At 39.9% G+C, this 24,317-nt stretch overlaps 1 protein-coding gene across 1 annotated transcript in view; it reads left to right on the top strand.

The window, feature by feature from the left end:
- The window catches only part of MACROD2 (mono-ADP ribosylhydrolase 2), an 888,911-nt gene that overhangs the window by 514,265 nt on the left and 350,329 nt on the right, over positions 1 to 24,317 (top strand). Inside the window, exon 6 of the mRNA XM_084260985.1 lies at positions 371 to 492. Within this exon, the coding sequence (XP_084117111.1) occupies positions 371 to 492 (122 nt within the window). The remainder of the gene's footprint in view (positions 1 to 370; positions 493 to 24,317) is intronic.

Genomic DNA, 24,317 nt, shown 5'->3' with positions numbered 1-24,317 from the left:
GGTGAGAGGGTCTTCAGTGGGTGATCCCACTGAACTAAGGGTTTGAACCAGTTGTGGAGTATTTACAGTTGTACAGCACTAAATATTCGGTGTATTTATGAACACATTTAACCTATCCTGCGTGTGGATTGCAGTACACATATAGCAACTGTTTAGTGCATTTCCCTTACCTTTTCCTTCAGTGTAAATACTGGTTTTCACTTTGATTTATTTATCAAGGATGTGTCTTGTTACACAGTTTCAAATTATAATAATTTTCTCAAAATATTATTGCTACCTTTATGTCTAGGTACAATATCAGAATGGATTGACTTGTGATAAATAAACCACCTTAGGATCTCTAAATTTTTTATCTTCTGATTTGCTGCAGATGTGATCCATACTGTTGGGCCAATCGCAAGAGGCCATCTTACTGATACTCATAAAGAAAACCTGGCAAGTTGCTATAAATCCTCTCTGAAACTGGCAAAGGAAAACAACATCAGATCAATTGTAAGTACTCAACACATTGTTCTTTCTAATTTGGATCTCTTGTTTTTTTGCTGTAGAGGAATTATACGTATAACCATAGGCTTCCAGAAGGAATTCTTGCTGTATGTGGTATGAAAGTGCAAAAAAATAAAGTATTGTTTGGCCAAAATATGGCTAGAAAAGGGATGTGGCTGTTGTAGGTGATAAGGAATGTTGGTCTTGTAGTAGGTTTAAAAACAACTGAACTGATAAGAAAGGGAGGGAACAGGAACTGGTCCCATGACTCGCTTTTATCCTATATTATTGATTTAAAAAGACCTTAGAAACCAGTGGTCCAGTGGATAACTACATGTGTTAATTGCCTCCTGAATAGCTGTGAAGAGATGAATTTGCTACTTATTCTGTCTGTTAATGATTTTTCCTTAAAAATAAAGATATTGGTCAGGTGGTAATGTTTACAGCACCCCCACACCAAAACCCACCATGGAGTAGCCAGTTGTACAATTTTCCACAGAATGATAAAAGTTCTTTTGATTGTTTGAAATATAAGTAATGTTTTTGTACCTCAAAAGGTCAGATTGTCCAAGTCCACAGAGCGAAGGAGCTGTTCCCTCTCCAGCTCTGGAGCTTTAATTCTGTAGCTCAAATTGTAGCAGCCAAAGTCCTTAGATATCACTAGGTTAGTTCCCTAAATCTATAACCAAGGAGGAAGTTATCACCTGGCCAGGACTTAACGCCTCCTGGGTCATTTTGCCTGGTGATATGATGGTGTGTACATATGGCAACTTAAAACACACAGTCTTAAAAAAAATGTTAACTGAATTAAAGGTGAAATAATAGTAAGGGGAAACTATTCACATCTGAAAAATTGGAAGTGAAAAATAAAGCTTATTGAGGAGAGCAGCAGGATGGGTTCAGGAGTTTGAGCCTGAGTTAGAGGTACCCTTCAGAGCTAAAGATGATGAATAATGCTTTTTTTTCTTTCTTTTTTGGAGTAAACCGCACTCCTCACACTCTTTCTGTTGCTGAGGTCCTCTCTGTACTTCTCAAAATGCTGTCCAGGAAGCCTTCTCTCTGCTGATATCCAGCTATGAGAGGTGGTACCTTGTTTAGGTGTTCCTTGAGTGTTGTGATTTGTTGTCTTTATTACTATGCACATCCATTAGAACTGAAAGCAACATGGCCTGTGGAGGGGGCACTTTTTGAACTCCTGTCCAGGAGGGTTGGAACACTTCTCTCCTGCTGGGATTCTCATTTGAGTTAGTAAGATCTCAGTGCTGTTGCTACTACATTCGTCCCTGTTACTGCCTAGAGGTCCAAGGCAATTACATGCTGCTTTAGGGGCACTGCATTTAATGAGAATAATGTTCCAAACATGGAGGTGGGGTGAGGGGGAACAGGACACTGTGTGTAAAATAATGAAATGGTATAAAAATATTAAAATGAAAAAGGAAAAACACAGTGGGTGGTGTTCAGTGCTGGTAATGCATCTGTAAGGGTTGTGTGATTTTTAGGACATTCTAGGTGGTATTTAACATGGATTAACAAAGAGTAGTCATACTTCTGGGTTTTATGAAAACTAGCCTGGTGTTTTAGTAGGAAAAGATGACCACAGGAGAAAACAGCCCTGGATTATTTCCTTGCTGGTTAAGATCTGTTGACTGTGCACCTGTTTGAGATAAAAAAAATAACACCCAGACTTGCAGAACACAGCTGCACCAGCTGGATAGGAGCCAAGAGCCATTCATTCATACCAACATCAAGAAGCTTAGCCAGCAATATGGATTTTAAAGTCCACATGACAGATCATGTACCGTTCTGAAAAGCCCTAAGTCCAGTGATTTCGGTGATGCTTTGGAAAGTGAAGGCCACTTGAGTGTCTACCCTAATGAACAAATCAAGCCTGGAGCAAAGCAAAATGTATAATTCATTCAGCTAAGGAGAAGTAGATTACTGTGAGTCTGAAGAAAAGAATGCAAAATGTGAGTGGCTTTCACAAGATCCAGTGCAGTAGAGGGAAAAGAAAGGAAGAAAATGAATAAAAAAATACACCTAAAGACTTCTGAGGTTTGGAGGGATGTGGCAGAGAGAAATACTCAAATTGACTTGAATAGGCAATATGTGAGGGTGGACTAGATTGTGGTAACAGATATATTTACAGTGGGGATAAGACAAGCAAAAGGGGGGGGAAGCTTGCCCATGTAAAATAAAGAAGAGCAAATCAGCTGTGCTGATTGACGTGTTTTGGTGGCCTCTAACAAGAAGATGAAATGAGCACAGGAAAGAGGAAAATGAGGAATTTAAAAATAGGTACTGTGCAAAGGCAGAAAAAAGCGGTGTATTTATGACACATAAATAAATAGGTGTTGAAGATAGTAAGTCATAGTATACTAAATGAATTAACTAAACCGGAAAGCATTGGAGTAGTATCAAGTGAGGAGGAAGCAAGAAGGCATGAAAGGATTGTAACAGTATGAATGTGTTACTTATCTGTGAAACAGAAAGGACAGCAACTCTAGGAATTAATGCAGAAAGTGGGGGGGGGGGGGGAGGGCCATAGCACGGTTCAAATTCTTTTGAATGTGAAATGTGTCATAGGAATTAGAGTTGCTGGAGGCGTTATGAATGAAGAGGAATGATGAATGGCGATGTATCGAGTTGGGCAGGAGTGTGCAGGGTGGCTCAAGGTGCACCGCTAAACGGGGCTTAATTTAATATCGTTATTAATGATTTTTGAAGAGTACACAAACAGCTCATTAATTACATTTACAAATGATGCCACATTTAGGCAGCGTTGCAAACACTAGAAAAGGACAGAGATGTATGATGACAATTGATTACAGAGACGGCGAATATAACCTCATCCAGCATCCGCTATGGCACCAGAAGGGAGGTTTTTTGCCTCCACTTGAGTGGAAGATAGGTCAGAACCTGAGCTGACAGCTACAGCGTAACTCGGCTTGGGAAAAGATAAAGTAGCATATGGTGGGGGAAAAATAACCCAGTTTGCAAATAGTTGAAGGCAGAAGCGTGCTGTAAAACCGGCATAATGAAGAAATGGTCCTGAATAATAAGCCTCAAATTAGACGTGCTTACAGCAGTCACTTGTTTTGTTTCAGTATTACATATTGTTGAGATGCCTATAGAGAAATGACAGGTGCCATAGAGGTTGTAGTTTCTGTTCAAAGTGGACTGGGGAGAACAGGAATCACATTCAGAATAGATCAAAACTCACTTATCCATATGTGCATGGAGAATTTTTTGCGTGCTGAGGAAGGGAAGTGATGATCTGGAAATACTGTGTAAATTGTGAGATGCAGCTTTATTGGAGGGAGGAGAGAAGAATCTCATTGTGTGTATAACAAAAGGGCAATTAAATGCTGTGGCTGGTAGTAACTGTGTGTCTGAGGTGCCCAGGCATGGATGAGAGCAACCGTGTGTGAACTCTTTGGGAAATCACTGGAATCTCTTTTGAAAATGTTGTCATGTCAATATATTGGAAATAAGATGTGATGGGTAAAGCCAGAAATGAGATCATAGGATCATCGAATCCTTTGGGTTGAAAGGGACCTCAAAGATCATGTAGTTCCAACCCCCCTGCCGTGGGCGGGGATACCCTCACTAGACATGGTTGCCCACATCTAATCTGGCCTGGGCTTCCACAACCTCTCTGGGCAACCTGTTCCCAGGTGAGAGCATATAATGAAATGCCACTCAACCTGATTGCCAAGTTTCATAATTTGCCAGCAGCCCAGACATGGGGAGGATTTGCAAGCCAGGAAGGCAGAAAGAAGAGCCTTAGGAACAAATTTGATAGTCCACAGGGCTGTTGACAAAGAAGTCAAACCACCCCTGGCATTTAAATGTCTCCCATGCCCATTTTCTCAAAGTTTTTATGTTCAGTTTGAGGTTTCCAATGTTATATCAGCTGTTTTCACACTAGAGAGCGTGTCTCCAGTCATCTACTCCACCTGCCTTTTATGTCAGGAAGGTAAGGTGTATGTTTGTGTTTGCACTTATCTGATGTTTCCCATGAATATGTGTCACTTTTTCCTCCACACTTGTTTATGTAGCTGTACCTGCTGTAGAACACTTGAGCTGCTGTCTGACTCTGTGGTCATTGGCTCTGGGTGAACCTTTTGTGTTGGTTGATTCCATTGTTTATTCAATCCTCCTGTTAAGAGGATACTGGAGACATTGTTTTTGTTTCTCTCTGCTTAAATTGGTACAGATCAACAGAAGAAAATAAGGTAATAAGCAGAGTATATTTTAGGAGTAAACAGCATTTAAGCAAATTAAGTTTCTCTAAATCTTTGGAATAATTTCCTAGTAACATCAAAAATTATATTTTGATGTTGATCTTATCAACGCACTACTAGCAATTGCTGTTCTGCATCAATTACATCTCCACTGCCTAAAACACTGGGAATACATTAGAGGCACCAAATCTTCACTGAACAAAGAACTGGTGAACATAATCTAACAGATACTTTTTCTGTTTTCCTCTCTTGGTTTTCTAACTGAGTCTTACAGGCCAATTAATTGTTGGGTTATCAGGCAAACCAGCGGAGTTGTAATCACTGTTTTCAGGGATTAAATTGGTCTCCTGCTTGCACATTGTTTGAAATTATCTACTCTGTGTGCTCTGACTTTCTCTGAGGACCTCCTGTCCTGCTTTACTTGGCATACAGCGCTTGGAAGCCCTCTGATACTCTGGAATTTCTCTGACCATCAAGCGCTTTTCTGACACGTTTCATGCAGATTTTGCTTGTGGTTGGAAAAAATCTCAATTGCTTTGAGGTCAGTCAAAGCTGGGATTGAAGTTAAGCAGACACTTGATGAACTACACAGCACATTCAAAAATAAATGCTGTGTGTTATTGTGGCTGGAGTTTGTTTGCAGAGAGGGCAGCTGGTGCGGATACCTCACCTGGATGGCAAGGCAGGTTTCCTCTGCGATGGTTACAGAGATGGAGAAACGTTATTTGGGACTATAGTTCTGCTGTTGTTTAGGACTGTGCTCAGCATGGTAGTCTTCAGGATCGCCTCGTTTTGGTGGGGGGTGAATTGTAAAGCTTTAATAAGAAGCGTTTCTTTAGACAGTACTCTCTGACCTCCACTTCTAGGCAGAATTATGGCTGGTGCGTGGGGGCTGGAGGAAATCCTCAAAGAATGTGGATTTGTGAGTTGCTTAAGGGAGGTCTGCATACCACCACCATGTCTATTAACAGGGTTAAATGCAAAATACAGAATTCTTTCTGTTGCTACAGTCAGTGAAGAGTTCATGCTATTCTAGAGGCTTATTGATTGCTGCTACATTAAAAAAAAAAACCACACCAAAAATATCGGTCTGTCTTTCTGCCTGCATGTTTGTGCTGTGAATGCACAAGGGAAAAGCTCCTGCTCTGAGGAAAGCCTCTTAGCTGGATTTTACTTCTCAGTGCAACCACCCTGCTCCTTCTGTCCAAAGTACATAAAGGCAAAAGGCCATCTAGAAATACCTCAGAAGAGGACCTATTCAAGGGCTGGCTTGCTCATCTTCAGGTCAAGTGGAAAAGCAATCATTAGGCGGTGTGATGCCTAGTGACCCATAACAATGGGATATTTCTGGGAGAGTAGGTTGTTTGTTTTGATTCTAGATAAAGCGCATCTCTCCTGCGTGCTCAGCTTATGCTGCCCTTTGGTTAAGGTTATTATGGAAGTGTGCTAAATAAGGTCAGGGCTCGCCTTTAGAAATCCACACTGTGTGCCTGTTTGTGAGGTCTGAAATCGGCACACCCAATGTCTGTAACTAGCTGGGCATATGCAGTGCTTTTAAATGGAAGTAGTACTTGGGGATTTGTTAGATAAATAGTCCTTTCTCAGAAATATTAAGTTAATAGACAGGGAGTTTAGACTTGTAGCCCTTTTTAGGTGTTTTTCCTAAACATGGGTCACTTACTTCAATTTTATTTGTAGTCCTGGTATCAGCCAAGTAAGCACCAATACTAGTATAGCTCACTTGTACAAAAGCACGACCTGTCATTTTTCAAAGCAACATGAAAATACATCCAGAAAGGTGCCTGTCACTTATCCATTTATAGCATTTCAGAAATAACTGAATTGGGTTTTTAATTGATAGAAATATTTGTCCTCAGCTGTACCTGTGGGTTTTAAAAATGGGCTTTGCAGCTACGCCCTGATGTTCTCAGTATTTGCCTGAGAAGGTGTACTTCTGATAGGCTGAGCTGTTTCTTTGAGCGAATGCACATTGAACTCCTATGATGCCTGAGTCTTCAATTGTAACTCGTGGACTTAAATTTTTAATATCAGCGTCAAAGCCAGAGTGTTCTCAACAACTCCTGTTCCAAATTATAAAATTCATCAAAGAGGAATTTTATTTGAACTGTGGAGAGACACTTAGAATGGTGTACTGTAATGTATGAGTCTAATAGATTGTTTTATAGCCTTGCCTTTACCTGCATTGTTCTCTCATGATGCAGAGTTATGTTTTAAGGAAAAGTAAAGCAATTTTTAAAAACTATTTTTTATTTTTAAGGAAACCTATTTCCTGCTGAGAATGTTGCCATAGCAATGAGTTATAAGTCTAAAATTCCTAAAGGTTGACTTTATTCTATCATCTGGTTTTCTGATTATAGATTCATATCCATCAATCAGAAGAGTTACTTTGGAAGGAAATTTCCGCAGCATCATAAATCCACTTAATTTGTTTCTTTGAAACACTTGCTTAACTTATAAGCTATGGTATGACTGATCTTACCCGCTCAAACTGAGCTTTCCTCCCAGATTAGCCTTCCTCTTTTTTTTTTTTTTTCTTGATACTTTATTTTCTTAGATAGTTTCTAGATTATATCTTCTAAAATTGAGCCACTACATTGTTTTAAAGTTTGCTTGAGTACCATGTTGGGTTTTTTGTCTTCATCAGATGAGGAGGCAATGACCTCTCCTCTTAGTTACAGGAAGTGCTGTAGCTGGCCATGCTGTTGTTAACCCAAGGTGAACCTGCTGATGTGTTTTGCATGTATTCCCAACCATTTCTTTCCAAATTGTCTTGGCAGATTGAATCACAATACAGTTTCTTCAACAAGGGCCTCATTCAACGAGATGTATTCAGCAAGATCCAATGTAAATTGTTACACCTAAACAGAGATGCTTATTCAACTGCCAAAGGTTGAGAAAGGATTGTAGCCCTGGGCAGAGGCTCCTTGGCGAACAGGCTGCAGTTTGCTGTGGATCATGAGCTGGAAGCAAGTTGATAACCTCACCCTGTCTGGGGGAAAACCAAGAAAGTAGCAGCTGTAGAGCAACAACAGATCTGAAGTTGCCTGTTGCACTAGTTTAGTAGAACTAGCTGGACCACTCTGTCTTGTGTGAGGAACTGCAAGAGAGTGCTTCAGCCAGTGGTGATTATGGAGTTAGGAACACCACCCCACGCAGAGTAAAAAAGCTGTGTAAGTCAGAATAGAAGTCTATAGGTGAGAAGAGAAAGACAGAAAAAAATTCAATAGCACTGCTTGCATTAGAGTAAAAATGACTTGTCTGGGGACAGGGAAAGAAGTAAAAGTCTAAATTTATAGGCATGGAATTGTAGGTTAGAGATTGAGCCGTTTCCTAGTTGTGAGGGATGGTAAAGCATCGGGAAAACGTTTAGGAAAGTTCTGGCTCCATCAGTGACTATACGTGAGCGATCACTAGCACTTGTTGAAACCTGGGTTCCTAATGCTCTGGCAGCAAGGCTAGTGCAGCATTATGGCAATGGGCAGGTGGCCTGGTCACTGTGGGAGCTGGCTGTGCACCTTGCTTTAGGCTGTGAGCAGAACTCCTTTACAAAATTGCTTCCATTCTGTCATGGTTTATGGTTTTGTTTTGGTCACACACTTGCACAACTTTTTATTTTTCCCTCCTTGCCAATTTGTCTTTACCACCCTGACAGTGTGCCACTGGGAATCAGTCTCCTGTTGAGATGAATGCCTTCACTTTCTGTTTCTCCTGCTACCTGGCTACCGTTCTTTCTCACTGTGGAGAGCTTTGTACTGACACTGAGAAGATAACCAACTTAGGGTGCATGCACACCACCTGCAGTAACGTTGAGAGTTGCATACACGTCTGTTTTTTTAATAATCCATTTAAATTTTGTTTCTGCCACCATGCAGTTATATATTCAGTATCTATTTCCCTGCAGGAAGCAGATTTGGTTTATTTGATGCTTGAAACATATGTCAGGGTTTGTTTCCTATGGCCAATAGAGGCTGGAGCATCTCAGAGGGGTACATGGATCAGTTGTGAGTATGTCTCATAGCAACGTACCACATAGAAATTATTTGTTGTAATGGTAATGATGTGGTTCACTACTTTCCCCCCTGCCTCCCAGATGTTTGGGAGTTTGGGAGTACAGTCAGGGTCACTTATAGGCCCAAACTGAGCAAGTGCTTGAGCTCCTACTGATAGACAGGTCTCGGTGTGCCGAGGTTTATACACTGCACTGAGTGGCACTAAAGGTGCTATAGCCCTTTTACCTGCCTGGTTCATCTCCCGACCAACTGTCTACATAGTGCAAAGAGCTAACAGCAGTGCTTTAATACAAGGATTGCATTGCTAGGAAATCTCAGATCAAAGGAGGTGATCCCCCTGCCCCACAACTCTGCCCTGATCAGGCCCCACCTGGAGTATTGTGTCCAGTTCTGGGCTCCCTGGTATTAAAAAGACAGGGATGTCCTGGAGAGAGCCCAGCAGAGGGCTGCGAAGATGATTAAAGACCTGGAGTGTCTCCCTTACGAGGAAAGGCTGAGTGACCTGGGGCTGTTCAGCCTTGAGAGAAGAAGGCTAAGACGGGATCTGATAAATGTTTATAAATATCTGAAGTGTGGGACATAGAGGGAAATGGCCAGCCCCTTTTCAGTGGTCTGTGGGGACAGGACAAGGGGCAATGGCTGCAAGTTGGAGCACAGGAAGTTCCACAGCAATGTGCGGAAGAACTTTTTCCCAGTGAGGGTGACAGAGCCCTGGGACAGGCTGCCCGGGGGGGGTGTGGAGTCTCCTTCTAAGGTGACATTCAAGACCTGTCTGGATGCCTCCCTGTGTGACCTGTCCTAGGGAACCTGCTTTGGCAGAGGGGTTGGACCCCATGATCTCTTGAGGTCCCTTCCAACCCCTGCGATTCTGTGATTCTCTGCTGCTCTGCGGTGTTAGCTCTAGCTGTTCTGTGACACTGTGATTTTGTGATGGGAAGAGGGAGAAAGGTTAATTATTTTTGTTGAGCTTAATGAAACACTGAATATACACTGCAAAAAAACCCAACACTGCTGAACTGGTGGAATAAAAAAAGGAAACGGCTTGTTGAGGAACAGATTCTGTGAGTTTGTGTATGTGCTGTGTTTGAGGTGTGATAATTCGCCCATCACCCTGTGGGAATCCTGTGCTTAAAAAGGATGAAACTTTTTAGAAACGCTGCCTGTTGGCTCAATAATTGGGCAACTGTCTCATTAGGGAAGGACAAAGTACAAATCTGCCAAGCTGTAGACCAAGATGCTAGTTATGAGACAGCTCATAGAAACTAAGGGTTGCTGGAAAGCCTATGCCATAAAGTGCAAGGGAAGAGAACGATTTATGTTTCTGTACAGAGTAAATTTTACTGGGGGAAACAAAAAATTCTTCATTTTGATTAAAAAAGAAAAAAATAGTTGTTTTTTTTTTTAAAAAAATCAGACCAAAGGAATTCTTATTTGCATGCAAAAATCTTAGCTGTCTGGGATCAAGTGTGTAAGAACTTGATGGAAAGTCAGAGTAAAAGTTGATGGCATATAAAGATGCCTAAGAAAGCTCATAAGAGCTGGTGGGCGGTGGCCATTGGGCTCTGCAAAGTCTTCATTGTCCTTCTAAATTTACTTCCTCCCATTGACCTGTTCCCTGTTGTCTTGTTTGCAGTTTGTAGGCTCTTCGGGAGGGCTTGTATTTCTTCTGTAAGGACACTGTGTGCTGCAAAGGTGCAATTCCTGTTAAGGGAATCACAGGAAAAGCAGGAACAAAAAATAACAGTTGCAACAGTCAGTTTTTACTTATTTAAACGTGGACTGTGGTTACTCTCCATCACCAGAAGTGGAGTCTGGAATTAGAAGATGCTTATTCACAGGTTTCCAGGCTGGTTGAGGTACCCTCCACGATGCCTCAAAATGTATGAAGGGCTGTCTGGCAGATTGTGACTTGCCACTACCAGGTACTTTTTTTTTCCTTGCAATTTAATGGTGAGAAAAGAACATGTGATGCTGTATTTTGGCCCTGCGCAGTGCTCACAAGGTCCCTGCTGCTTGGTATTTTTCATGTGACAATTTTGAGATACTTCTGTACATCCCATTTGTGGTTTTGGGTTTTTTTTAAGCATTGCTTTAATTCATCTATGTAAAAAGCAAACTGTAGTATGAAGTTTATATCTATTTCTTTACTTGAAATCAAGTCTTTTTTCAAATAATAAAATATTTTGAACAATGTTTTTAAATTTGCATAGCTAATTTAAAGCAAAGAGACAGGAAATATAATACATAAATTATTTTGCATATCAAGTGGGCATCATAACACTTAACTAGGTTAAGAAAAGTATTTAATTACCACATAATATCTGTTTAGGATCAGAACAAATATATTGGAAAGCAATTTTGAAAAACAAACAGAAGGGGCATGCTTTCATCAACTTTGTAGGTTGTTAAATCCCTTGAATTGCTACTAATCACTTGGAGCCAATAGAAATGACTTATTATGTCATAGGTACAAATAAAGAAGTAGGAATGATCAGTAGTCAGCTACAATATATATACCATTACCCAAGGTGTGTTTTAATATTGCTCCAGTATGATGATGTGTTATCTTTTAAGGCCTGTACAGAGTAAAATGGGTCTAATTAAAGTAATATGTCTGATACTTCAGTATTTTATTGTGCTGAAAGACTGATTTCTTTAATCTGAAAAACTGTTCCTGTCAAATACAAACTACTCATAGTCCGTATTCAAGCAAAACAGTTCAGCAGCCTTAATTTTTTCAAGGCTGATTTGCTCATCAGCTCCCAGTGATGTCTGCCAGTTAGGATTTAGAGATCTGTTTGTACCACAGATGAAAGCAAAAATAACACATGGAGTTAGCTCTGGTGAAGAGAACGATGGTAGACAAGATGTGTGTTGTAATATGACTACCCCTGGTTTGCCATAGAAGGACGTTGTTGCAAGGGGGAGAGAATTTTTGAATTGGGATAATTCCAGGAAAATTATTTTTTTAATATTATTTTCTCTTGTTATGCCTTTCCTTCCTGAAAGATGACTGCCCAAGTTAAAGCTGCAAGCTGAGAGCACACATGTAGACTGCAGCTAGGCTAAGTATTTAATTCACTCGTGGTCTTACTGAAAGTTACTTATTCTATTCACGTTGGAATAGAGAATACGTTGCACAGTAAACTTTTTCTAAGGAAACAAGTCAGTGTATCGCTGGCTCTTATAAGCTGTCATACCTTTCTGACCTTTCTCTGACATACACTGGCTGGATTAAATCTTTAGGAACTAAATCTCGACCTATGTCTATTCCACACAATGGTGCAGTTCCAGAAGAGGAGCAGACATGACACAGTGGGTTTGTTCATACTAAATGACATAGTCTGAACAAAAACCCGGGATGACTATCTCCATCAAGAAAATTTAGATGGTGTTGGGGCAGAATTATCCATTAATGTGTCCTCCTTGATCCACCGATGCACTCTCCACTTCCATAAACACAGCGCGGTTCTTTGCACAGGCAGGGAACAGAGGAGAACTGCAAATGTGTCTTACCTTGCCAAAGGTAACAAAGCTTGAGCTCAACAAGTTTTGTATTTATTACCTCTTGGTCTTCCTTGTTGTGGAATGCATCTCTTCTTGAGTCACGCATAGACAGCTAGGCTTTGGGCAGGAAATTTTGCTAGCATAGTAGTGGTGGGATTAATCCTCCTAAAGACTAATGTGAGTAGATGATGCTGCTTTAATGTGACCACTCTGTGCTTTTTATTTTTGCCTGCCCTGGATGCATCTCTGGCCACCCTTGTAAATGTGCTGCTTCATGCTTGGGTGCATTGGAAGTGAAATGTCACCCTGCTCATCACGTACCTGTCTCCTGCAGAAGGAGGAGATGTTGCTGTTGGTGATTCTGGTTTACCAAAATGTTTTTGGTGTTGATCTTAAATCTCCATCTCCTATTCACTTCTCATTTAATGTCTTTTCTAAGTCCTTGTCTGAATGTCTTTTCCAACTGGATCATTCCAGATCAGAATGTTGTTTTCCAAAGCACACCATGGTGCAAAGCACTTCTTCATACATCTGTTACATGCAGGCATTCCTGTTCGACCCCTTCTTATCTGTTCTTCTGTTCTCACGTATACCACGACAAATGTAAGTCATCAAACTGTCATTTTTTTTCTTTCTTTCTGCTGAATTAATGTCTCACTTGCATTCTAATTCCCTTGTTTATGTACTGTAGCACCATATTTGCTTTCTTTAACAGAAAAACACAGTGTTCCAAATATCATATTATTACTTACTGCAATCTTGAGTCGTTATGTTTGTTGTTTGTAGCTCCGTTCCTTCTAAGTGTTTATGTATGTCCCTTCTTTCAATCCTCAAAGTGTGTTCATAATGTTAAATTCTATAGGACATTTATTTATCCATTTCCCTAATCTCTCTCCATCTCTCTTCTTTTTTTTCTGTATTCTCATACATCTTCATTATTTCACTCCTTTAGATTTATCTGCAAAATTATCAGGGCTCTTTGACTATCAAAGCTGCAGTTACATTATATAGAAGAAAAGTTGTATCCAGACCTAAGACAGCAGATACAGAAAGATTGTCATTTATCCCACGAACATGTCTCTTCTCTGTGGCCTTGGCACAGAAATGAGGAGTGTGGCACATAACCTGAATTTTTGATGCAGTGTTAATACCTGAGTGTTTGTGATACACCAGTTCAGAAAGTGTAGCTCCCTGCTTTCTCAGGAAAAGAAGCCTATGGCACGATGTCCAGGTATATTTGAAATCAAATGTAAAAAAATTGCTAAAAATTGGGAGTCTCAAAAACTAATTTTGCTAGCCTACCAATTATTTGGTGGTCCAAGAAGTGTTTTACTAAAGAACTTGAAAGTACTGGCATTGTCTGACTTTGGTTCATTCAAATCAGCTGCCATCCAAGAGAACATATATCCATCATGTTTAATGTCAGGACTTCACCCCCAGAAGCTAATGACATCAATGACAGCTAATTCTACTTAGGCCTGATGATGTTGGTGACTACAGCTTGTAATCGGGTGCTAGGAACAACCCGCTCAATAAATTCAAGGATGCTGAGCCAAATCACCTACTGCACTGTTGACTAATTAAAACTGCTGGTGATCGATGCCTTTGGAAGCAAGAATTGCTGCTGTTCTTCATCACTTCTTATTGTGCTTTGTTTCGCTGTTTTATGTCTCCTTCATTTGTAGTTGAGAGGGGGATATTTGGCCTTTTTTCTCATGTACATGGCCTAAGGTGGATTCATTTTAGGAAGGCCATGTCATCAACATCATCTACTGGATTTCTGTAGGTACCAGAGACAGTTGAAATAACTTAGCTTGTGCTGGCTAAATATTCACAAATCTCAACCAAGAGCAGGTCTGTCACAGCTGCACCACCTGCAGTCCCTGAACTGGGTAGCTGGGATGTGTTAGTACGATTTATCATCATACCTTTCTTTTGCAGTGCAGATGTACTTTAAGTAAATGAAACCATTTTTCTTTATTATCTTCTTGTTAAGAAAACCATCCCTTGTGTTTTCCCCAAGCGTAGGGCTTCTCTGAATAAAAGTGCAAAGCGTCATTTCACAAAATGACATTCTACTGAATCCTTTTGTGCTTAGTCCTGCCAGAGGAGGGAGAGCTGAGATGGCTTATAAAACAAATACGTGCACCTTGCAACTCTTTATGAGGTAGTTGGAGGAGAATAATGGAATGCTACAGAAGTGTCAGAGAAGTTTGGGTTAAATGACAGGCTCTGGGAAAGGCTTTGGAGTATAAAATGCAAAGTTAAGTCCTTGATACTACATAAATAACAGCCTAGACTTTATAAAAGCATTTCCAGCCAAATAAAATGTTAGATAACTTGGGCTGGATTGTGAAAGATTTTTGTTAGTTCAAGATAACTTCCCTTGTAATTCTAATTTGGGAATAGTCCCTATTTCAGCATTAAAGTCCAAAAGGGAGAGTAACAAATGGGCAGGAATGCTTGGGCATGAATGCAACCTTAGCATAACTTAGGAAGGGCTGGAAAAATCCCACCCAAGGCAAACTTACAAATGTGTATGAGTGCATGTGGAAAAGACTAATTAGAAGCAGATGCTTTGGAGTTATAGTGGGACTGGTGGCAGGTGTTGGAAAGTCAAAGACTTCCTAACAGTGTGCATGTATATTTGTAGTAAAATATACGCTAGTCATGTAACCATTCCATGTTCTTTTAAGTTATGAACATACAGGTGCTGATGCTCAAACCACTCTTAGAAAGAGCTGCTGTGTGCTTCTGATTTGTGAACAAAGTCTTCACCTTGGTGTGTGCTGAGAGCATGACAATGCCAAGGCGAGCAGTGACTGGGGTGTGAAAACACTGCTTACCTTTGTGTATCTCATCTTAGTGTCTTCTTGCCTGTAAAAAAGGTTGAATTTCTTAAGAGAAATAGCAATTGATTGAAATTAACTGCTCCTCCAAAAATTAGTAAGCAATAATGGTACTATGAATAGCCCTAAGGCCTTCCCATCAGTGGGAGGAACAGGTTTAAATTGACAGAAAACATTAACTGTTACAATTGTGTGTCCAGACCTTTGGCTTAAAATGGTCTGTGGAAACCTGTGCATCTGGATGGTAAGCTATAGCTTTTGTTTTCTTTTTTTTTTTCTTCTTTCTTTTTGGTTGGACAGCTCAGGAGATCTTTTTGTAATTCCTGTGGGTTCTGTGTGTGTCAAGAAAAACGCTGTCCTGAAAGACACAGAACTGGAGTCAATTACCTAAGGTCATGTCAAATGATAGCTCACTTAGAATAACAACCTGGGTTTATTTGTAAAATGTAGGAAAGTGTGAAATCTGTAGGTAAAGAGTATGTCAAGTAGACCACTTTCCTATTTTTCCCAAGGTTTTTCTAATGTGTTTCTAGTTTGTTAAGCTCTTTCAGAATACATTGTTCTGATGTTTTACACCGAACAATAAATATAATGAACCCCTTTAATGCATCAGGCTCTGTTAATAGTGAATAGCAGGCTTGCAGCTATACCCCTATCCTCTCCTGAGGTATTATCAGGAGAAAAAATCTTTCAAGAGCTCTTGAACAGAAGGACATTGAGCAATTCCTGAGTATGTTTGTTTTTACAAAAAACATGAAATGGTTTGACTTTCAAATAGACTGATTGTGAAGTGTGCTTCCTTCTCCACCCTCCAAACCCCCCCCAACTGCTGAAAAATTTGGACTCCCATGAATCTATTGGAGTTGAGCTCCAGTGTTATGTATCTGAAGTAAATCCTGTAAACCATCAGCACCCAAAACAACTTCAATTGGCAGAAAGGCTGCAATCAATAAGTAATAATTGAATTTCAGATGGAGAAGGGAAAGATCTGTAAATGTTTGGTACATCACACATCACTGTGTTGATGTTAGAAAACAACATCAGTGGAAATCGTCAAAGTGGGGCAATATTCCGCAGCAGAAGTGTCAAAAACTTCAGTTTCTGCAAAAAGATTTACATGACTTCCTATAAATTTTCATATCTAATGTGACATGAATCATTGTGTACTTGGCGTCTCACTGCAGAAGTGCTCAGCTGTTGTTGCGAGCCATTTAAACATGTTTATTGCAGCTGAAGGTCCCTGGCTTGCAATCAGTTCAATGTAACAAAAACGATCAAAGGCTTATGGGAAGTAATAATTTAAAAAACAAAACTGCTGATATACTTTGAAAGCTAATAGGCAGCTTTTCCCATAAGGAGTCGTGATGGACAAAGCCCCAGCAGTGGAAAAGTTGCAAATGTTTGGATGTGTAGTGAGGGCTAACTGCAGGAGTTAAGCCTGCCTGGCTCAGTATGATGCTTGGTCTGCAGGGAAATGTTTGACATGGGGTAGATTTCAGATTCATAAACCATAGCAGGTAATACAGTGTGCACAGAGAACCGAGGCTGACCTCATGTTTGCTTTATTTTGCTTGTCTTGGTTTAACGTTTTCTTCCTACCGAAGTACCGAGAAGGCGTGTTGACAGGCTAACGGCCGTGAGCTTCATGGGGGAAGCGTTGTGTCGTGTTTAATTGACTGAGGGAGGGCAAAAGCCCTGGCACCTTATGAACTTGGAGACGTTCCTGTAGTTGTGTCCAGCATGGAAAAAGACACACTTAAGGGGATAGAAAATTAAATCTAGAGGAGCTCCGATTATAGGATCACTGACGGGAATAGAAAGAGTGAAGGATAATGTGATTTAAAAAATAAAAATAAAAAATTAGGTTAGCAGATTAGATGATCTGGTTGAATAATGTAGTTTGAATCATAATACCTTGGAAGTGGAACTGTTGGTTGTTTGTTTTTTTTTTAATTATTTTTATTTTAAAATTGAATTCTGGGTCAAGGTAAAACAGAAGCTTGGATGTTTTGGGAGAAATCCTGGGAGAGGGGACCTGAATGTTGCAGCCTCTATGAAAAAGGCCAGGATGAGGAGGGAAAAAAAAAAAATAGAAGAATATGAAGGAGGCATTCTAAAAGGGAAGGGAGAAGACAAAGGTTTTACTAAGTAAATATTTTCATGGTACTACTTGGAGGCTTATATTTTCCTTAGTAAGCAGATAGGCAGATGTGCAGAGACAGGCTGGAGAAAATGGTTCCACACAAAGCAGTGGCAGGAGAGCCTTGGTGATGCTACAGGAACCACATACGTAAATATTGCCATGGGTCGTGAAGGTTACTGCTCTCACCATGATGTTCTGTTGTGAAACAGGTGTCTCTCAACCCTAATTACTCACTTTCCACCTGTAACTTAACTGGTGTTGTCTAGAGCAGTGTGGAAGTCCTTTTACGTGCGGGATACATGTAAAAATAGTAGGGACTGTCAATGGAATCATAACCTGAGTCATTACTGCAGCCTTCATTGCAGCAGGAAAAAAACTGTAACTCTTCCCTGGAGCATTCAGAGCCGGTAATTAGCCAGTGACACTGTCAGTGTCACGCTGGTATCTTTATAGTCGCCACAGATGAGCTGTTCTTAGGTGACTTGTTGCTCTGCTGTAGGAGCTCACGCTTCACTCCATGCGGAGCTTTGTGATGAAGCAGGTGGGAGAAAACCCTCGACTTTTCTGAGGCAGATGGGTAGGAAAAGCCTGAGCTAATCGAACAGCGTATCCCAGGCATCGATGACTGTACATGTTGCTGAGCAGTGGGTTGGTTTTTTTCTTTGAAGAAGACTCATTTGCCTCTTGGTGCTGCTCATACAGTCCTCAGACATCATGGTGGTGCACATCCCTGTCCTCTGTGCTTGTAGGCTGCACTTGTAGGGAGGCTCGGTGTGCAGGCAGGCATGCAAAGCTCATCTCTTTGCCTGTTCCTGAGGCTGCTGGAGTGCTGGCTGCTATTTTACAGGTGGAAAAAATGATTTCTACTTGGTTTTTTTCCCCTGCTCCCTCTTTTCTTACAGTCGACATGGGAGGTTGAAGGAGAGATTATGAATGCATTAGAAGTATGTTATTGTAAGAAGCTTTAAAGCATCTTGCATTCTTTCCCAACAGATGCAGGTTTCCACATTGTTGTTGCTTTTGTCATTATACAGACAATGTTTAAATTAAGGATAGCTTTGAAAGGTCTTTTAATTATATTACCAACGTTTGTAATGTCAGCACAATAGCTGAACCTGAAGTATTTGTAATTAAGGCTTTTTTAACATTGTTACCCAGATAAACTGAACAAATAGAGAAGAGCTAATTGACTTACCTTGCTCAATTTATCGGTGTGCTTTTGATAACATTTGACATCATTTTATTAAACATGATGGAGAAGGGAGAGTGGTGGAATGTTTTGTTCTTCCTGGTACGTTATTTTTGGTAAGTGTCTAGGGTGCATTTAGATAAACTACAGTGCTAAGTCTGAGAAAGACAGACCTAAATATCCAGTGAATTACTCCTATTTGCATTGAGAAATTAAGCATAATTAGCATTCAAGTTTTAATGATATTGTTTTTGTGAAGCTGATAAGGCCTCTGGGAATGTGGTTGCAAGAAACTTCTATTGTTTACTATATGCAAATGTAGCCACTTAGCTTTAATTAGAGGTTGAAACCTGGAGCAATTATCAGCAGTTGCTTTAGTATTAATGAGCTTGACAGAGCTGTCCATCATGGTGTGTTATATGATTGAGAATTAGAATATTGAATCCCAGTTGATTCCCTGTTCACAGAACTCGCAGCCTTCCTCGAGCAAAGCCGTTTCATTTAGTATGCCATACATTCCGTTAGCGACAGTCACTGGAAAGACTGAAGTCCGTATGAATTTGTATAGCTGCTATTTTCTGCATGATGGCTTGAGAATATAAGACAGAATTTCTTTCAAGGCATTTGTTACCAACGATTTTTTTTAAAGAAATGATTCTAAGAGTGGTTATATGGGTGCTATATAAAATTTAGTTGCTTGATGTTCCAATACTACAGTTTATGATAACTCTTGGCTGATTAATTTTTCACTGAATTAGAGCTATGTCCTCTTATGTGATGGACTTGGATACTTCCATTCACGTTCTGGTTTTAATGGAGGACAAGACATATAAGGAAAACAGAGAAAAAACCCTATAGTGCCAAGGCTCTTAAATGTTCTTTATTTTACTCTCATTTGATGGAAGCACTAACCATTAGTGACTTCTGTGCTGCTTTTTAATGTTGGGTTGTTTGGGGTTTTTTTTTGAGAGAACAGCTTTTGTGTTGAAGCAGTAAAAAGTTTCCATGAAAGATCTGTGTAGAGGGACGAAAAAAATTTAAAAATGCCACTTGAAGTTAGTACTTTTGTAAACACTGAAAGCTTTTTCTTATTTTTGGTCTGCTTATTAGTGGAACAATTCTCCCTCCCACAAGCCTCTGAGGATGTGAGTAGATATTTAATAAAACTGTATTTAGTGTTTTATGTGTAATAGATGCTTTGTATTTCTGTTATTGCAGTTTCATAGATGGCAGGATGTAATTGTAAACTTTCATGTGCTCTGCCAGGTGAGGTTGAAATGAAACCACCAATGATGTTTTTAGCATCTCTCAATATTCTTTAGGATATAAAAATATATATTGAATGGCAGTGATGTCATCTAAACTACTGACTACTGGAGCATAAAGTGCCCTTTTAGTTGCAATGTGTGTTTAAATACTAGATGTTACAGGGGTTTTTAAACAGAGATGGGAGACTGGGAGCATTTACAGAACATTATTTTATGAGGTGGTGATGAACAGTCCTAAGTTTGGAAGGGCAAGGCCGGGCAAGCACTGACAAAGTGACTTGTGGCAGGGGCAGAAGCATCTTTTTTGTGAGGGTCCTGCCCTGCCATCAGGACACATGCATTTGTTTTTTTTGTGTGGATGGGGAGTGCTGCCCTCACTGCAGGATGAGTTTTTTCTTCTTCCATAGGTTTGGGTTGCCTCCTGTCCCTGTGCTGCTCACAAAGCACAGCCTGGTTACATGCTTAAAGTTGGAAGGGTCAGACAGAAAAAGCAAGCCTTGTTTTTCAGGGAGAAGGACAACTATAGAAAGTTTTAAAAGGCTAAATAACAATGCATGTTCTAGATCAGTATCTCTGACAGCTAAATACTGTGGGGAAAGGAACACACTGAATCTCTGCTGTTTGTGATTCCAAGTAAGTCAGCTACAGCTAGATGGAGCAGAATTATGAATCAGATACAGAGATGCTAGTTACGATTTATTCCTCCAGGAAAGCACAGCTTCTAAGCCAAATGGTTTTTGGTAAAACCACGCTTTTTCACTGATTTGCTAGGTGGAGTTGAGGCTAAGGAACTAATATCACATAGGCAATCAATTGTTTTTATTGTATTGATTTGTTATGCAGCTGTGTTGTATAGGAAGTGTACAGTGGAGTATATTCTTAGGCATTTCATCTTTGGGAAAAGGCTAGTTAGGGATTATCAAATAAGTAATCCAGCCGGCTGAATCGAAGCCATTAGTTACTAACCAGCTCTCAGGTCATCACCCTTCCATTTCCACTTCTGGCCTGTGAGTCACTGCTCAGCTTGTCCATAGCAGGGCCAACTACACGCAATAGTAATCTATAATTCACGCCGTGTCTGGTAATTTGATTTTAGCAACAGACCGCACAGGCTACGAAAGGATAGAACACACAGCACATAAAGTTACTCACCTTAATGAGGCTCGTTTGAGCTGTGCTTTGCCTGTTTATTATGAAATGGTGAAAACTGGATACATTGTGCCCACTGGCGTAAGAGGAAATTAAAAAATTGCTGCGTATATCATTTCCTCATTGATACTTTCACTGCTATTAACTTGATAATATGTATTTTTCAGTACCTAAATTACGTACAGCGTTCATTCTTCAAAGGTTTGTTTTTCCCCGTGTTTTTCAGCAAGAAAGCTGTGATTTACCTTTGCCCTAATTTGCCTTGAAGGGTATGTGTGGTTACAAGGAAAGGAGAAGCTGCTGGTGGTGGCTGTTGTTTTTAAATGCTGTGAAGCTTTTTAACTTGGTTTGGTTTTCTTGGCATGTGGACCATTTACTGTTATTATATATTCATATTTTGTACAGCACAACTTACAGTAATACATATTTAACATTTGTTATCTTTATTTATGGCTCCTATTAGTTACTATGTTCATAAAGATAAAACAACCATAAATTACCAGTGAATCAAACCCATGTTAAGCTGTATTTAGCAATTCAGTCGGGTGATGTTTCTGCTGTTATTTAGGGCTCTTGTTGTTGTTTATGTCCCATTACTCTCTTATATTTATGGCCATTTAAAGCCCTTAACAGCTTTGTTAAAAGTTTGCAAATAGGTGATACACTTAACATTTCCTAGAGCCTTCCAGTGGTGAGGTTTTTTTTGTTGCTGTATTTCATTTTCACATTTCAGCCACTTCACTTGCACTTTTGAAGCCTTGGTGGCAGGAAACCCAGAGAAGGGGACATTTGGGTATTTTTTTATTTTATTTTTATTGTATTTGGAAATTGAAAATAGGCTTAACATTAGCATTTCTCTTAGGAAAGATTTTGCACACCCCCTGATCAGACGTGAACCGTATCAAGCAATCATCGCTGAGTATAATAAAGTTTGGAAGCAGGGACTGTATTTTCTGGGGCCTCATCGGTGTTTTAGGAGACACAGTGTTATTTGTTCTAGATATAACTCTTCGGGCTTGCTTACATCAAATCTCTTCTGCGCTCGCCTAAGTGGTAGCTCTGATAAGTTCCCCAGTAAACAACCCAAGGTCATTGCAATTCATTCCCACAAGTCACTTCTCGCTGTGGAGCAATCACTTCAAGGCACACGTTTGTTATTTAGTGAAGAGCAAAAGAGAGATGGGACTGTGCGGCTGCTTTAGAGCGGCTTTGATCTTCTCTTTCCTAACAACAGTGCACAATGGCAATTACAGTTCCTTTTAAAACATATTAGAGAGGTAGGATAATAAGTGAAAAGGGAATTTTCAGTCATTTTCAGTGTCGATGAATGCGTTATTAACTCCCAGTGATTTTGCAGATGCTATTTCTGCCAGATGAGCCTGAATGAGTGGTGCTTGCCAGATCAGCTATTTAAGGAACTCTGTTTTCTACACTCAGCAAGGGATGGTTCCAGTCAAGTCTACTTGTAAATCCGAATCTGAGAGACAGGGTGTCTGTTGGGGCTGCCAGGATATTGCGTTACACCAGCTCTGATTCTTTTGTCTAGAACAAAACCAAAAACTCTGCTAGAAAATTCCCTTTTTGATTAATGCAGCCTTGGCTGGCTGGCTGGCTTATTTCTGCATCATGGCAGGGCAATTAGCTTTGCAGATGTGTCTGGGTAAGGCAGTGAAACTGAGGAAGGCTGCTACAAGACAGCCCATTCCAAGATGAAATGGACCCACCCCACCTGGATATCAGAACACCAGCACCCATGAGAGGAAGCTGTGTTGTTTATCTTTGTGTGACTGACTCGGGGACCCTCTGGTCTCTTATGTTTTGTAGTGTGTGAAATTTGAATAAAGAGTTTGCATGTGAGACTGACTCACTCCCTCAACATGAACATATCTGAATATACCAATCACTGGGCAACTGGCACATTAAAAATAAGAAAAATTTAAAAATCAGGCTTTTCATATTAAAAAAGTAAGTTTTATAAATTGTCCTTGTAAGTATGTATCATTTTTGTTTGAAATTATTGTGGCTTTTAAGACCAATTCCATATTTAGAAAAGACTGTAATGGAATTCCTGAGCTCATAAATAGTAACACAGCTAAGCGATCAGTTTTAATAATCCATTGGCAGTATTGCTTACCAAGAAAATGCGTATGTTTCTAAATGACTTCAGCAGAAAGCTAATCAAGCTTAGTCACACTCTTTGAATGACTAACTTCTGCCTAGTAATTTTGCTTGATTTCTCATATGCTGTAAGAAATGCAGGTTTGTGGTTTTGTGGAAGATTATCTAAACTAATAGCTTTTCAGGACAACTCTGCTGTTACAGAATGTGAGCGGATTTCCATGATCTTTTTATTTTATGGGGTTTTTTTTCTGGACAATATTGCAGGACTAAACCTGTCTTTCTCTGTTTTGTTCAGTCTTGACAGTTGTAGCTCCTAATATGCTTTATTTATCATTCTCGATATGCCTGGTTGGATGTGGTGAAGGGGGAAAAAAATGACAGCTAGTCAAAATGTTCATGGGATGCTGCAGAACCTTTGTTCTTATTACATTAGAAAGTTGAATCTCAGATTCATAATTTGAAATCTGCGTGCTATAAAACAGGAAGCAAGAAAAGGGTTTCTTAAGCAAACAAATAACACAATGGCACCTGTAGCAACAGGATTGCTGCAAGCTGCTTCCTGTGTTAGCTTAAAAAAACAGTTGCTTTACAGTGATCCAGAGAAACCTCAGTTTCTAGAAAAAGAGAAGTTTCTTATCAAATCTTACAAAAAATATAAAATCTTATCAGTTTTCTTATTAAAAACTTAACATGCTGTATTTTGCTTCTATTAGACCTGCAATGGCAATATACAGCAATAAACCTTTCCAAAGTTATGTCAGTTTTTGTTGACCCATCTGGCTCACCCTGTAAATAAAGTATGCAACAGTCAGAATGGCATTTATAGCCATTCTAGTATTTATGCTGTTAAATTGAAATTCTGGGAAATTTAATAATTTTTTAATCCACAGTCACTTTATCCAGTTGCTCCATTCTTGTAGCAGAAGGTGGTTCTGAGTCAGATTGGGGATCTAGCGCTCAGTGGCTGCTTGCAGAGTGGCCAAGAGCAAATACTTTGAGAAAAGGAGAAGCATTCAGCAATATGAATATTTTTGATCTGTGTTTGCTTTTCTTAATCTCTGCTAAGCACTGAGCTGATGTTTTTTGCAGAATTACATACAACTCAAGCTCTTGTTTCTGAGCCCTAATAGCTAAATTACAGCTTATCATTGTGTAAGTAAAGTCAGGAATGTTTTTTCAATGCTTGTTAATTTACATTTGTCAACATACTATTTCATCTGCCGTTTCATCACCTAAGCAGTCAATTATTGTGGCATCTTTTCTGCAGCTGTTTGCAGTGGGATTTGTTTTTCAGCTGTCATGAATAGTTTTGCCCAGGTGCAGGTCCCTG

The sequence above is a fragment of the Gallinula chloropus genome, assembly GCF_964237585.1.
Source record: "Gallinula chloropus genome assembly, chromosome: 3".
NCBI classification, from domain to species: domain Eukaryota; kingdom Metazoa; phylum Chordata; class Aves; order Gruiformes; family Rallidae; genus Gallinula; species Gallinula chloropus.
This window is presented reverse-complemented; position numbering and strand designations above follow the sequence as displayed.